Raw genomic sequence first — 17,692 nt, forward strand, 5'->3', positions numbered from 1 at the left:
TTGACATTTTGATGAAATCATGAAAACATTTCAAAAAATGAACAAATTGCAGCTTTTACATTGTCGCATGAAATGCATTACCATAACCCACGTTAATGATGTTCTACTGTTTCTCATTGTTTAAATGTTTATTTAGAAATGGCAGATGTGTGATGCAAGAAATACCGGGACTTAAAGTTCATTATTAATTATTTCAAATGTCTTTGACTTGCAAAGGTTAACTTTTTTTTCCATTATAATACATGTATAATAAAATTATGATGTATACTCGATAATTCAAAATATATAATGACCGTGGTACTAAAGCAGTCAAATGAATAGCGTATGCTTCAAAACCTACCTTTCTTGGACCAAAGGTGATAAACCTTTGAAACAATTATGGAGCAAGGTGATACTGTAATCCGTCGGGTCGGGCCAAGCTCTTTACTGCTGGTAGTGCTTACTCTATTATTTTGAATTACCTTAAACTTTGAATAGAATATTCGGAAGCAAAGCAAGTTCAAAACCTGAATTGAATAGGTTAAAGGTTAATGATACTTGGGAAAGTCAGCTTAACATCAGACAGAAACAAATTCTTCTAAATGATAATGTATTTTTATAATTAGAAGAATTAAAGACATCCAGACGTATTAATACACCATCAAATACACATTATACTCTTATTTCATGATCTTAAAATACCAAAAGTACATATTAAACAGTTTATTCACCGTCTATGATGCTTAAAACACATCTTACATAGTTAGTTAACCGTATTTGATAGCCTTATCTTAACGTAACTAATTGTGATTAATATTAATTTCAATTTCATGGACAATCTAATTAAGATCAAATTAATTAATAAGATTTTTTGACGTCGTTTATGAGACTGAGATCATTAATTATTTAAGAACTTTTATTGTTTTATAAAAAAAAATGAAAGAAAACTCAAATAATGAGGAACATGTACTCATGTGCAATGAGGACCGTGGGTACACAATGTGGATCTTGTGCTCATAATGAAGAACGAATGATTGGGCAATGACGATCATTTGTACACAATGAGGAGCATAAGTTTAGACAATGAGTACCGTGGGTTCACACTGATGACCAAAGCATTATGATATAATATGATATAATCCAGGAAAGAGAGTCAGCTATCACAGTAATTGGCATCTTGTAAACGGACACTGGGAATCGCGTGTGCGAGCATAGAGGCACATGGATTCATATAAATGCTTTATAAGATCATAGGAATTCTGCCACTGCGTCACGTGACTGCTGTTTACATAATTTTTAAAGGTTTAGAGCGAAACTTTCATAGGGTGATCTTTATTCGGGGTTGGTCTTTATCACAGGTTTGATTCTCCTTTTTAAATTGTATCCAGTGTATAAATATCCCAACTTTTTACTTAGTCTTCAAGAAAAAGAAATAAACAAACAATAACATATAATAGTTTATGTACATGGAGAAAATGGTTACATGAATGTTCTGATGAACATGGTTATACTTTGTTAAAATAAATCTTTATAAAGTCACTTAACAATTTTTAACATTATAGAATTGGTATACAGGACCCTTGCAAATGTATCACAGAATTATTGTTTTAACAAAATGCAACGATCGGTTAATACTACAAATGTGTTAGTTGTAAAAATAACCGGTTTAAAGCTTTATATCTAATATTCTACTAATGCACATTCTTTAATACATGTTATGCAATCAACGTATGTTGTTTTATTGCTACTTGTACAAATAATATGTTTAAAGATTTATATCTAATATTCTACTAACGTACATGCTTTAATACGGTATTTCACCGATGAGATATATTTTAAATTATGAAATAGAGGTTCTGCAAATTATATTATTCACTGTCACAAGTTCCTTGTAAACTTGGCATACAGATATGATAACATATAATGAATACATTCTATATTATAATAGCTTATCAACAGCTCAAAATACATGTATACGGCGTATAAAGCTATATATATCTTGTCTCTTGTTAAAAAAATTTTGCTTTATTTTTTCGCAAAGAATAATTCTAAAATACATCCATGAAAGAAATTTCAGTTTTCCATACGAGCCAAAGGTGCATGCACGCACTCATTGCTTAACAGTAAAAGTTCCACTTAGATTTACAGCATAATATTATGTTCCTGAACATTTAATGCTGTTTACGTACACTATTCATGTGTGTTAAACAACACAGCTATTTTATGTTTTTCTTTCGAGAATATACAAAGGAAACAACACTATGTTACCGTTTAAAGATTTTACAGAAATATTTCATGAGATATTGCTTTATATAGTACATTTGATGCAGACATTCATTTTACACCTAATCAGATATAGGTTGACAGCTGTTCAATTCAGTATTGTACTCAATCATGGATAATAGACTGATAATATTTAACAGTTTAAAAGGCCTTAAGCCAACCTGTGAAGAAATATATTTTGAAAGAAATATATCAAATGTCTTATAATGATTGTACAAGTGGTAAACGTAATTGGTTATCTAATGTCAAAGATATGTTGTACACTTATGGTTTTATGGATGTATGGGAGAATCAAGGTTGTGTTTGTCATAAATCTTTTATCTGCGAATTTAAGCAACGTGTAATAGATAACTTTTTACAAAACTGGCATTCTGACATTACTGGTAGCCCAGTTTTGAATTTGTATAATGATTTGAAGAGTGGGTTTGGTTATGAACATTATTTAGATCTTATACCAGGAAATCTTAGAATTTATATAAGTAGAATACGTATGTCTTCACATGCATTACTGATACAAACCGGACGTTATGGTGTAAACAGAATTCCTAGAAATGAACGATATTGTATATATTGTAATCTTCGTGATATTGAAGATGAATACCATTTTATATTAGTATGTACCTGTTTGCTTGAATTTCGTAAAAAATATATTAAGAGATACTACTATGTTAGACCAAGTATGTTCAAATTTATTGAATTGTTAAATTGTAATAATAAGAAAATATTTTGTAACTTGGCTTACTATATCAGAGATGCTATGGCTAATAGAACATCCATGTCTTATAATATGTAATAATGAATGGTTAATCCTCTATGTAGGAAGTAAACAGAATATTTCATGTTGTATTCTTTATCTATATTTTCATTGTTAAAAGTATGTATGTTAAGATCTATAGCTATATTTATGTACATTAAATGGCATGTGACTATTGTATAGTATATTTAAATTGTACAAATTGTAAGATGATGTACCATGTACAAATCTTGAATAAAATTTCTGTTCTGTTCTGTTCTGTGACGAGATTTATATAGCATTTTTGCCATGCCTTTAATATAAGTACATGATTATAAAGAATGAAAAATTACTAAGCCTTCATTTATCACGATATGCTATATATCTAGCCAAAAACGTCGAATATCGACGCCCAATTTTTTTCAAAGTGATGTCAGCCATTGATTTCACATATGAATGACATCATGATGTTATGGCTATAATACAATGAAAACAAATAACTCCATGAAATAATTACAAGTTATTTATATTTTTGGAATATTATTAAGCGAATACTCAGTAGTATAGGCGAAAACCAAAGGAAGGCATAAAAAAGTCAATGTAAATTTTAGAACGCCACTTATATCCAGTAATGTACAGATTTTCAATCATCTAAAGTATTTATTTTATATTCATATTATATAGAAGAAACGCTAATTATGATTATGATGATAATTCTGATAAGAACGTCTGTCAGTTTCATTTGCACAAGACAGAATAAATAACCTATACATATACAACTCAAAAATATCCCTGCCTGTTATGTCAAATATATATATTTGATACTAGTACTGAAATGTACAATTGTATAGTCACATGGTACATTTTAAAGGCAGCGATTGGATGTAAATAACTGTATATAGAGTGAAAAGGTATATGACAGAAATATAAATATTTAAATATATGTTATTTACATGCCTAATGTAAGGGTAAACCAATGGGACGACATAATGTTAAATATGTCTAATATATACACATTAAATTAGCCAACAATCGACTCTAAACTAAAATTTCAGGAATTATATTAACATGTAGGTTTTAAGGTTTAATCGACTTTTTGTAATTTTGTCATTCAGTTTTCATCATTTTATGTCTTCGCTACCCTCAAGTTGTATTCACTTATATTGAAACGGTGTAAAATCGCTCTCTCCAGTGGCAGTTCGACTTCCAACTAAAGAAAATGAAACAGATTCAAACATTTAGATAATAGAAGAAAAGAAAGTTCATTTGATTTTTTCTGAAATAGAAGTTAACTGATATCTTTAACATTACATTAATTCTAATATCATTACTTACATAAATGTGTTCCTTCTTTATTAATATGTTAAATGTTGAATTCCGCTTCAAGCGGTGCTAGGATGCGTGGACGGACGGTAACTTGCACTATCCAGTACTGTCCATGAACAGGCTTAATCAAATTGGGCCTGAAACATTTTCAATTTCGTCGTTTTGGGCGTTCTTTAGGGGTTCCGTTTTTTTCTCTTCTCTATTGTCAATAATATAACATTCAACATGACGTCAGCGGTCCGACAAAAACGTATCATATTAAAGAGAAACACGGAAACCCTAAAGAACGCCCAAAACATCAAAATTGAAAATGTTGCACACTTGGTTTGCTTGAGCCTATATATGGACGGTACTGGAAAGTGCAAGTTACCGTCTACGCCCCTAGACAACGGCTTAAGTAGACAAGAAATGGTAAAATTTTAAATTTAAAATCATCTGCATATGTGTTTATACAGCGATTTTTAAGAAATTTGTAATGTGACACGTCCGTGACATTCTATGAAAAGCGGCGTATTGTCCCAAAGTAAAAGACGGCGTTTACCACAGACAAGAAAATAATGGGCGGAACTTAACGATATAGAATTTTGAAAAGGGATCAGAGGTGATGAAGCCTGCATTTCAAAGGCAGAAGAAGGCAGGCGCCATATCCTAAGGGTGCTATTACAGTATTCAAGACAAAAGCCGGACAAATTCATTTAAGAAATTCAGATGGCTAAATGACTAGATAAATGAAATTAGAATGCTCATTTATAACATAATAGATCATCTACTTATGTATTTACTTAATTGAACTTTATCATGTTTATTTATAATACCCCATTCATTTATAATGCATGATCTACACCATATATTAGTACATAAAATTGCAGGGGCATAAAAATCATGGACAACAAAGTTAATTTCAGTAATTAATTTGTGTTTCAGATACTGAATTATTATTAAATATCAGTAAGATAATATTAATCTTGTTTACAGTATTAAACTATTTAGAATATTACCTCCGGAAGACGGGCTTTCGTTCGCAGGATGCACTTTGTTTCCCTTCACAAATGGCGTGTCCACCTTACCTTCATTGATATACGTTATGTCTTGATTGCCGAACTTAGATCGACCAATCAACTCGTCGTCTGTAGCCCCTTCATTTCGCACCAGAAAATATGTTTGTAGGGGACCATATCCACGCAGCTCGATCTTTCCTCTGTCGACGAAGACGAAACTTTTGTTCTGTAAGGCTCTGTATAATAAAGTATGATAAATGTATCGTTAAATAACTCTATAATATCCATGAAATTTTATCTCTGCAATGTAGATGTACGAAAATCACACAATTTGACATAATTTCCGGTTCCGGCTGGACAGGCTAGCCAGAGAAAATACAGAAAAACATGTGCAGAAGGCCAGTAGTTTATTGGTTTATAGTTAAGTTTTTAATTAATTATCACCTCGATCTCTGGCTATTTCAGCTGGCCAAAAAAGACTAGACTAGCCGGACTAGACTAAAAAAAATGTTCTGGCTGTTCCGGCTGTCTGGCTAACTTCACGAACCCGGTCTATTCAGTCTTCATGTACTTCAGTACTTTAACGAAAACTTTGTTTGAAATATGTTTGTGTGTTTTTACATTTGTAATAGCTAACTTTGACCTCTTTAAAATAGGGTAATTGGACAAACACAGTGAGACGTGGTAAGTAAACAGATGTTGAAGAAACAGTATAGCAAAGAGAATAGGAAGTGCCACTTGCCCAGCGACGCCCTGTCCGATCAGAAGGCCAAAAGAAGAATACATAATGCTAACTTAGCGATAAGTTTTGTCCAGGGGTAAAAATAAGACGTGCTCAGTATGCAAAGTTTAAAGAAATATAAAAAAGCCAATTTGAAAACAAGAAATATGAGTAGCGTTCACTTAACAAAATTTTAAAAAAGACTTTTGCCAAACGAGAAAAACTTAAAGAAGATAGATTAGTGCTAAGTTAGCGAAGCTTAAAAGAAGATGAACATGAGTTTTGTCAAACAAATTAAGTTAAGAAAAGAATGATTTGTGATAAGTAAACAAACCTCATAAAAGAATAAGATGTTTCAGTGCAAAGCTTAGAGAAAGAAAACATTGAGCTCTGTGAGCAGAGCTAAGAGAACAATTTAATGTTGTCCAGTAAGATAGGCTAATAGAAATATAACTGATACTCATAATGCAAAGCTTAGCTCTAGAGGAATAATAGCGCTTTGCGAGTAAAACTGGTATTGCAAAATGAGCAAAACTAAAGGCTTAGAGGAAAATGCAAAGCAGCTAAGAGCTTTAAAAATGAGTAAGGTTTTGCAGTCAAAGCTTAATGAAAATAACGCTTATTATCAACTGATGCAATAAAATAATGATTACTGTCTCAAAAAGTATTCACAATACATTCAATTACTTCCTGCAACTACGCATGAAAATAAATACGCATGACAGCAATGTTATCTCACGTATTTTGCCGTATATAATCATGTCTTATCCGTATATAATCATGTCTTATCCTAAGGGAACTTTTGTCATGTTCTCCTTTAACTTGTAATGAAATAGCTAGATCGTAAACTTTTAAACTGATTATCACGTGATAAACGAACGCTAACATCAATGACGTCATGTCTGGTGAGCAATGTTTCGCAATGATCTGATTAAAAGTGCTAAGAGACGGAACATCTTTCAATAAACATAAAATTGACGTAGACTGTATTTTATTGACAAATTTTTGCCAGCAACCTTATAGATATGTCTAGCTAACGTTATAAAAACTATACTTTCGCATGGTATAATCATTTGCAATATATTGCGATGTACTGAATGGCGGCAGCATCGGAACTGCCTTAAAATATAACTACGTTATCCTATAAATTTGCCCACAATTCCATTTGTAATATAGATATTATTATCACCACTAAAGTAAGTGGTTTAGCGAATAAAATATAATATGACGATTTTTCTTAAAATTCAAATGGTGTAAAATGAGCATATCACTAGCATTGCAGCATTCTGCAATAAGCATACAAGTTATGTTTGTATGCGAAAACGAGACAAAATTCTAGATGTTGCGGTTCATAAAATGATAATATAACTATATTATTAATATTTTAATCATCAATAGCTGTTATGAAACGAGCGCCAATAAAGCTATGATTTACATATGAATAATTCAACATAGAATTTGGTATATATAACAGAAATATAGAAGGGTTTTAATGTTTTAATGCAAATAACCTTTGCAAAATAAAAGTAAGTGTTCTGACTTTATAAAAGGCATCGAATAGACGAATAAGCAGGCGTAATATCAGTACATCTGCTGATATATTGGACTTGAATCATTATCAAAATTTGATTGCTTTATTCTATAATATCATTCTATTTTGCCAAGATTGTGGTTAAACAATATACATGTAACGTAGTAACTGAAGCACTGGATGCGTTTATTTTGAACAGTTGTTGAACTCAGAAAAATTCTATGCTCCAATCATCTTTTTCATAGAAAATATTTAATTTTTTTTAAAGAAATGTAAACTTCATTTATAGATTAATAACGATTCTAAATGATTGAATGAAAAAGTTTTTAAAAATGCTCAGCGATATAATATACCATCTTTGAGAAATATAGTTTAAATTTTTAAAAATATGTCGCTGCTGTTGTTTGTTGTTGTTGTTGTTGTTGTTGCTGTTGATGTTTGTTCTTAAATTGAGGCAAGATCATTTAAATGAGACAATAAAGAACTATAGCCGTACCTGTACGTTGTCGGACTAACGTGAATTTTGCCTGGCTCCCCGTGACTCTCTAACTTGGAGGCGACAACCGATGTTTCTCCCATAACAACAAACCGTGGCACTTTATGACCTATAATCCCGGTCACAAGTGATCCCGTATGAACTCCTATGCGTAACTGTGAGGGAAAATATGTAATCTATAGTATACAAATATTTTCAACAATGAGAATAAGTCGGCGAGTCAAGCCATTTTATTGCGAAAAGTGAAGAAATACAAGGAACTATGACTTCTTTCATAAGTGATGATATGTCTAAAACATTCAGTTAAAGTGGTTTTTATTTTATTATCTGTTGAGGAAATTAATTCCGTGTTGTTTCAAACTAAGTATTTCAGTAAATTATCTTGGAAAAGTGCATTATATCACTATTAAACCTTTTTCGAAACAGCTGCATGTATTTATAACGTTGTTGTTTGCATTTCCAAAACACTCTAAATGGTAAACAAATTATCAAACAGCGTACATACTTGTATTGGGTCGCCATCTAGCGGTGAACGTATTTCTCGTGCAGTGACAACCATGCCTAGTGCCGTGTTAGCGATTCGTTCAGCATGTGATTCTTTCTTCTCACCAACACCAGCAATGACCAAATATGCGTCACCAATCGATTCAACCTTAACATGACAAAATGACAATATTTTTATATATTTTGTATTGTGTTTTTGGAACATTTTCTTTGACAATATAAAATTTGGCAACTATATTCTTTTCTTTCTTTAAAAAACAGTATATAATTGATATTGACCGTTGTGTTAAGAATAGAACTATCATATGTTTGCAAACTTTACAAGTGTGTCATTACTAAGTTGTCTAACATTATCAGAGCAGGACATGTAAATCATACAATCATTTTAACAGATATGAAGTAGGTGATTGAAACAGACAAATAAATTAATATTTTCATTTCATTTCATTTTCTGTCTATGTTCTTGCGAATAAGTTGTTATTATGACCTTGTAAAGTTATAATTATATTGTAATAATGTTTTGTATACGAGTATTAACATATGAACTGTTCATTATCTTGTAAATATGCTGTTATTATGTCATAAGCATTAATTGATTAAAATAAATTGTTTGTTTAACACTCCGTAAGTTGCCAACATCCCTCATCTTTTATTAAGTATAGTTTGGACGTGTTTCATTCAAATTGAATTGCTTGTACTTAAAATATACTCGGATACTAAATATAAGCTTTTAGACAAAAAAACTACCAAGCTGTTTATTGAGGACTTCACACGTGATCATCGCGATTGCACATGTAACCACATTCAATTCAGTGATTCATACATTTTACCAAAAGTAATTTTAATTTGTCCACAAACTTTAAATAAATTAAATAAATCAAAATCGTAAAAACGAGCCTTTCTTGGGATTCAGTTAATTATTTTTACATTTTCTAAAACAAAATTCTATAATAAAATTTAAAAATACAAAATTAACATTATTTTATCTATAATTTTTTTTATTTCATTTTATATTGCCAATATATTCCGAAAAATAAATAAAACGACAAAACGCAGATCTACACTCTAAATCGGTTTATTTAAAGTTATTTCAAAATATGAATATGTTATAAGATAGTGCTATGAGAAAGAAAAAACCAGTACATTTATGGTGAATGTGAAGGTCCATACTTTATACATCTGCCCAGTTTGTTAAGCTAAACCATTGTATATATTAAATATGAAATGTTAGTTTTCATTTATTAGGTAATTTGAACACAAACGGTATTTCCAAAGTTTAAAGTGTTGGCAAATGAAAAATACTTATAAGATAATACACACGACTTAATCATAGACTAGTGCCTGTCTGGCCTTTGAAATCTATGTTTTTTAGCGGAACATAGCTTCTTTATAAAGAAAGGTAAGCATGACTAAAACGAACATCTTATCAGTTTAATCACCGGATCTTGTATTAAACCTGTAGGCTTTACGATTTCGGTCAATAATAAAAGCAATTTAACAACTAGAATACACTATTGTTGTCTATCTATAAAAGTGTATGTACCTTAAATGAATTGTGGACTCTTGTCACTTTATCAAATTTCGCCTGCAGAGAGTTAAGAATTCCTACGATCTCGGCGGGGCTGCACTTGGCAACCATAGGGAGAAAGTGCACAACGTCACAAAACAACGCTGACGCTTGGTTGTAAAATTCTAAAAATAATAAAAACAACTTTATTTTAATACTTCTAGTCATTAAATGTTATTAAGGCCGTGTATTGAAATAAATCCGTTTAATGGCTTTATAAAAACATGTAAATAATCACATTCGAATTTGTAAGTTAACATTATTTTTAGGCTTCTACCTTTGTTTAAGCCATTAATACAAGAAAAAAATTAAAATGAAATGAATAGTTTAATGAATATCATCAATTTGAATAGTAAACGAGAAGTGAAATAAAATATACAAATGTTTTTTAACCAACTGCATAATATTGTAAAATCATGAATATATTATTTATTCATAATTTCCGATTACTTCTATAATCGACACGGGTCTCTTATAAATTTTATTAAAGTAAATACAAGGAAATTGTTTTTAACCTAGGACATTAATCAACATACATTATTTCCTAGTTTTATAAAAAGTATAATAACAGAAAATATTTTTTCGGCACATAAAATCTGCTTAGTTATTCTTGATACTCCTTAATATACATGTATACTGAATGACAAATGCTTATACAACATGACATTAAGAAGATTATACATAAACTATTGTCATACCTCCGCAGGGTATATGACCTCTATGTACAAGGTCAACCACATCTTTCGGCAGGAACGCGAGATACAGGGTATTACTCCGCTGGCGTTCATTGTCAAGCTCTTTCTGCATCCGGTTTAATCTTTCTTTCACGGCCGCATCATCAGCCATACTTCCTCGCCCAACAGACTGGTTTGAGATTCTTCTTGCTCGATTATTCGTTGAACCGCCCAAACTTGTCCGAACATTATTCTCCAAACATTTTCTGATTCACAAAAATCTTTGAACAATTACTTTTTTCAGTTCGTGCACACACAGACAAGGAAATATATATAACTTTGATAAAGTGATTTTTGTTCTACGTGGTAATAATAATCTTATCAATATAGAAACTTATATTTAGTATGAAGAAACTTTATTTGAAATTAATAAAAAATATACTTATTGTGAACTCACCGGTATTCGAGGTCAGCAACCAGAAAATCTCGCGTCACGTCCCACATTGGAATATCAGCAAATTTCAACTTCCGGTTTTCAAGATCTGCCCAACTGTGGGCAACAGGAGAGGCAATAAAAACATAGAAACCGTTGTCACGGAGCAAAAACATCTGACCTGTATTGAAATTTAATGAAAAATATCCTGTAGAAATATTTCAATGTAGATCTTATTAATATATTTGTTAAAATTCTTACACAGGTAAGCAACTATTCTATGTAAAATCAGTAAGTATATATTGAACAACATTGATACTTGCATATCCATACTTATAGTTTTGGAACATTAAAATTTAAATAACTCCAAAACATGTCACTTTAGGTAAAAAGTGCTATATGTTTCCTTTTTATAGAACAGACCATCAATATATATATATCAACTCTTAAGTACACTCATATTATATTTACCTTTTATTTGAAGAGCAGGTCTATCGGACCAATTTTCTTCCATAGCATCCTTTCGAAGTTCTAGTATGAACGGACAAAGAACGAACCTTTCAATGTTTTTATAGGTCAGGTCAACACAATTTGGATACCGGATGGTAAAAAAGTCTGTCAACAAAGCTTGCCTGCTCCGGATGTTAGGCATAAGAATTTGCAACTTCAATCCTGATTGGACAATTTTCAAATCTTTATCAAGAGTCACGTGGTAAGGGAATATCTCAATGAACATCCGGGGATTTATAGGAAGAGAAGGCGGGTAATTTGGAACGAAACCTTTGTGCATTGCGGTAATTTTGACGGCAATCCGCCATCTTGCTTTCACCGTCTTTTTCCTGTTCAAAGGAAGTGCTCCTTCACCTAACTCTTTCCGAATCTGTTCAAGTTTTAATTTGACTGCCTCCACATCCTGCAACGAAACGAATGGCAATGTAGCTTATATTTGATTCTCCACATTTTTTTTTAGAAAAAAAGAATAATTAGAAATTATATGTATCTTCTATAATTTTCATGGTAAGACTTACCTCCTGTAAAATTTGTCTTTCACTGTGCTTTTTTGTTTGAGCAATAAAAGTTGGTGGACCTTCTTGAACTACTTGTTCTTTAATTTTCTTTGCGATAATATCAAAAGTAACGTGTTCACGTTCGCCTCTTTCGTCAGCAACGCACTCAGTTTCTATTTTCTGCACGTCCATTTGTAGCTGCATCTTGTAAAATGCCTTTGCAGCTTCCACTGTGAGACCTTAGACAGAAACAAACAAGAAAAGTTTTGTCACATTCAAACGCAACAAATTAATCAAACATGTGAAATCATGAAAATTCACTTTTCTATGCGTTACCAGTAGAGTTCTGTTGCCAAAATTCTAACGATTTTGAATAAATGAGTAATAGTCTATCAGTAATAGATATTTGTGGGTTTTTGTTTACATGGGCGTGTAATAACGGTTGTTTACTGTAATACAACCAGCCAAAATCTTTATACCTAATAATATAAGCTTTACTTCACTAACCTTTTACAACAGGATATAGACCCTTTCTGGCTGAATAATAATGTAGGACCATTCTATCGGACACAGACCCCTCGTCGCACCGGAAAGAGGGCGCCACCATATCCGGATAGTCACGCCTGGAGAGGCCATGCACGGAATCGAGGTTCTGTAGAAACTCGAGTATGTTTGATCCCAAATTCCGCAGCATTTCGTCATAGCCTCGCTTTTGCATATAAATTAGATAATACTCCCCAAGCATCTCAAGCAATGGTTCCCTAGGTAAACCTATGAAAGTGTGAAAAAAATGTTACCTGATTTTTATAAAGGAACCATCTCTATATAATGATGTCAATGTAAACATCGGTGTTTAAGACATTTAAGTATACACGAATAAGACGCCATGTACTGCCGTTTTTCTAAAACGGTCATCTTTTTTACAATGGCAATTTGGTTTGATAACTTATAATTTAGCATACGCTCTAACCAACTGCAAAGTAAGTGTAAACATTTTATGATGTGTCTCAACAGATGGGAAAAAATAGCGTAAATGCATTTTATGTAATGCCGTTAATTGAAGAATTTGGCCTTAGCGTCATATCTGCAGACGTGTGTGTGATTATTCGAAGTAAAAAAGTTTCAAAAAGTAATAAAGTAAAATAAAAAAAATATATAAAAAGTTTAGAGATTTTAACCTAACAACCTAACCCAGTTTCTATTTCAAATCAATTATCAGTGTTATTTTATTGGTACCTAATATATCTATGGAGCGGGTGATCATCCTGTCCGTAATGTCTTCATCATATACGTAGTTATTATCGAAATCAGGTTCACATTTTGACTGTGCGCTACAAAATAAATTACAAAATATAAAACAAAGGTCAAAGAGAGTTCTAGCTTCAATGAATTAAGTTTATCTTATATAATTAATCGTAAGTGAGCTTTTGAGAGCCTGTCTATATGATTTAAGCTAAAGTATCAGCATTCTAGTTAATTGGACCTTATTTCCTTTTTACTATTTCAAATTCAAAGAGCGCTTAAATGCTATCAGGTGCATCTTTTGGGGGGGGGGGGGAGGTGGGGGTGGTTGGGTGGTGGGGGCTAAGAATCAAGCACATTTGCAGTTATTATATCAATAAAAACCGTACATTCCAATTTTGACAATATACATGTTTCACTAGTTCTGAAGGCTTTTAAATTTAGAGATTCTCACACGAATATATAGATTTAAATGTAATTCTACAAATTTTCAATCTCTCATGTACAACAAATTAAATTCATTTATATGTAAACGAAATAATGTATATAATTCAGTCCACGATTTTTGCATGCTATTTATTCATTTGTAATTATTGTACATGTATATGTTAACACTTCATAGTTGATGATGATAAAGTATAATGCTTAAAACTAAAATAAATTTTTCTGTTTTATTCTTTAGAATACTACAAAAATGAAATGGCGGAAAAAAGGCATAAACTGACGCGTTTTCGTCTTACATTCTACCTGATCAGGATCCATGCTGTTCGATTACAAACTCTATAACAAGTAGAGAAACTAATAGCGAACAGCATGGATCCTGATCAGACTGCGTTGATACGCAGGCTGGTCTGAATCCATGATGGTCGCAAACGCACTATGTTGGTTTTGTCATGACGCAGCTCATTTAAAACATTAAAAATCTTACACAATTTTCTCCCACACCTGCTCTCCACCTTGGCGTTCTATGATAAAACTTCGAAACACTAAATTAAAATGTCCGTACTGAAAAATGAAAATAATATGGTATATATACTATAACATTACAGGTAAAACATTGCAACAACGAGATATCTTATAACACTCAAACATGAAAAATTATATAGGTCTTTCTTTGTTCTTTGTCGAGTGATTAAGATTGTTGAATTCGAACCACTTGCCACTCACCACTGTGGGTTTGAATGCGGTCAGGGACTTTGGATTCTTTCATGAGAGGAAGCTATCCTTATCCAGCTGCTTATGGTTCGTCGGTGGCTCTACAAACAAGTTTTCATTTTTTAATTTATTTATTTATTTATTTATTAATTTATTTATTAATTAATTATCTTTTATTCTATAATTTAAAGATCCTGTATGTTGTAATTAGAGTTTTGACCACACTTAAAAGAAATTTTATATATGATTAAAATATTGTTTGTCAAACAATTTTCAATAATCGAAGAATATGTAAAATATTTACTGCAAATATTTGTGCACATTTTATGTAATTATTAAAATACATGCATTCATTTCTTATTGAAAATTTGACTTAGACTTTATAGAAAATAAATTTCTTATTACCTCCCTCTATTAACATGAAATGTAAATTCGGTAATATTTTACAAATAATGCTTTTTGGGACTTACAATATTGATAAATCTTCATTTGAGCATCATATTTTTTTTATATAAAACCATAAAAAAATTGTGTTACAGGATCTTTAAACTATGTTTCGTCTCTCATAAAGATAAGCGAATTAATATCTTGTTGCCGTGTTTCATCTATTCCCCAGAAATCTGCTGAAATAATTAGTGCTTGCTCCCTATATTGGAAGCGCAACGCCCCTTATGGAATGGAATCAGATTTTGTGAAAGGGCAATTGCAACTTCTCGGGCGTTTTCGTCTGTCATAATAGCCGATCATTCCGATTGGTATGAGGAAAAATGATATGTCGCAATATGTATAATGAATAGCGAACAGGAAAATTTCGCAATGCAAACATATTCAAATGAAATTATATTATGATCTGTTTTCAAATACACGCACTTCAAAGGAAGATGTACCGATGAAATATCAAACTTCCTTTATATTTGGGACGTCCAAGACCTTTCGTTTCCCCATTTTATTAACACAAAAGAATATATCAAATGTGAGAATTGTTGACATTTGTCGATGGTAAGTACCGGCAAGGCATAAACTGATCGTGATTTCTCGAAGTTAACGGGCGCTTAATAAGACCGTGTCAAAATAAAATAAATAAAAAACTGTTAAATGCTATTTATTAAATGACTCCCTTTGACATCGCACGCAAGAATGTTTTTACAAAGTTTCTAAAAACAAAAAAAAATGTGATGCCGTATTTTAATGCTGTAATATAAAGTAATAAATTTGAAAAAGAGCTTTTGTCGATGAATCTAATCTTTACGACCATTGTCAGTTAATGTTAACAGTGAAATTTATTCCAAACAGCTTTAATTTAGTGCCAACATTAAACTCTTTTATAACAAATGCCGAAATTTTCGTGGGATACGTCTCATTGTGGGGAAGAAAAGATAAAATCACGAGACATTTTTATTACCTTCAATATCCATTTTTTTCTAGATTGTCAGCAGACTGTAAATTTACCCGTCAATGTTGAATGAACGATCATTATACCATTTAGAAATAAAACTTTTCTATCAAGAGTTTAACGCCTCTTCCGACAAACTGTATTTTCTTTTGGTCAAACCGACCTTTCCTTTAGTTCGGATTTGTGTGAGCCAGATGGAAATTTTAATTTAAAATTGCAAATCTAGTCTTAATTTCTAATTAAGGTCTTAATGTCAGTCCTTTTATAGATAGATATACGGCAATGTGTGATTTTGTCGATAAAAACCTGCTAAAATGTCATTAAATTTTTGAAATGTAAGCTCTTATATTACAAAATAAAAGTATAGCATAGAAAATTATTAATACAAGTGTTACAATACAGCCAAACTTACATCACATAAAATGTTTATACAAAGTAAAATTCAATCGCATTTGTTTCGTGAATAAAAGCTAAGAGTGCAAAAGTGCACAAAAAGGTAAGTGTGTACAAGTGCAAAAAAAATTTTGGTACTTAAAACGACTTCTCAGGAAATTCCTTTCTTTTGCAGCTATTACCACTAATAGCATTTCAAGTTTGAGTGTGATTTCAGTTGTATTAAATATAGACTGATGGTTTTTATGTCGTTTTTATTCTTCTTCTTCTTCTTCTTCTTTCTTATCATTTCTCGTGATACGCCCGACAAGAACGGTAAGTAGGCTGGTGAAGAGTTACTGCGTTTTTAAATGTTCGCACGTTTTTGAAATGCGTTTTCTATGATAAACTTCGCGCAGACTTCGCCTCTTCAAATTAATATCAATATAAAAAAGTGCTGTATCGGATCAGAACAAAGTAATTGACATTCAAATAAGTATGTTCAGTAAGAAAAAAATGCGATACAAAGAAATTTCCCTTCGCGTGTATTACTGGAAGCCATTTTGTTTGAACCAAATATCAATGTTATAATTCCAGTCCTCGCTCGTAGATTTGGAACTGATATAAGTATTATATTACAAAATTCTAACTTTTAATCAATAAGAAATGACCATTTTAATCTTACCATGATTAGCTGCTATCCAGTTTGTTGTCAGAATATAGCAACATTTTCTATACCAAATCTAAACTAAAGTTGATGAAATGTTTTAATTTTCTCTATATCTTTATGCACCAAATTCAATGTCAAGATAGAGATGAAATTTAAAATTTACGACTACCCCAATGATGGATAATAATCGCAGATAATCACAGAATTCGTGCGATTTATTGGATGTAAGTTTGGTAATCAATGGGAAGGGTTGTTTTATTGCCCGAAGGGAAATATTTTAGAATGTCGTTATGGTCTCCTAGGATAAAATAACGACTATGTTGTTATCGTTGTCATCACAAACGAACGATTTATATGTCTTTAATAGTCTGGGTTAGGACAATATTTTTTCAATGAATATTTGGGAAAATGGTGACACTTTTTTTCTTCTTCTTAAAAGTATTCACTTGTTGGCGAAACTGATGGTGGGATAAACATATTTAGTCTGTCAGTGATACATCCATTTGTGTCATTGTTGAGTGCAGATTTTTCAGATGTTTCTTCATCAATTATTCGTTTTTTCACGTGGGCAGAATAGAACAATTTTATTTTATCTTGTGAATGTAGTT

General features: G+C 31.5%; 1 protein-coding gene across 1 annotated transcript; it reads right to left on the reverse strand.

Annotated features, from left to right (window-relative positions):
• Positions 1 to 1,456: 1,456 nt before the first annotated feature.
• On the reverse strand, positions 1,457 to 17,648 carry LOC132722799 (guanylate cyclase soluble subunit beta-2-like). Its single transcript, XM_060707362.1, has 13 exons — positions 17,100 to 17,648; positions 14,423 to 14,499; positions 13,489 to 13,583; positions 12,760 to 13,023; positions 12,274 to 12,491; positions 11,717 to 12,158; positions 11,270 to 11,426; positions 10,837 to 11,078; positions 10,115 to 10,263; positions 8,573 to 8,719; positions 8,068 to 8,222; positions 5,320 to 5,555; positions 1,457 to 4,205 (listed from the first exon to the last, which is right to left on the reverse strand). The coding sequence occupies exons 1-13, from the start codon at positions 17,100 to 17,102 to the stop codon at positions 4,150 to 4,152; spliced, it is 2,241 nt and encodes a 746-aa protein (XP_060563345.1). The 5' UTR covers positions 17,103 to 17,648; the 3' UTR covers positions 1,457 to 4,149.
• Between the last annotated feature and the right edge of the window lie 44 nt (positions 17,649 to 17,692).

This window comes from Ruditapes philippinarum, unplaced genomic scaffold (genome assembly GCF_026571515.1).
Source record: "Ruditapes philippinarum isolate M1 unplaced genomic scaffold, ASM2657151v2 ctg738_1_1_1_1, whole genome shotgun sequence".
NCBI classification, from domain to species: domain Eukaryota; kingdom Metazoa; phylum Mollusca; class Bivalvia; order Venerida; family Veneridae; genus Ruditapes; species Ruditapes philippinarum.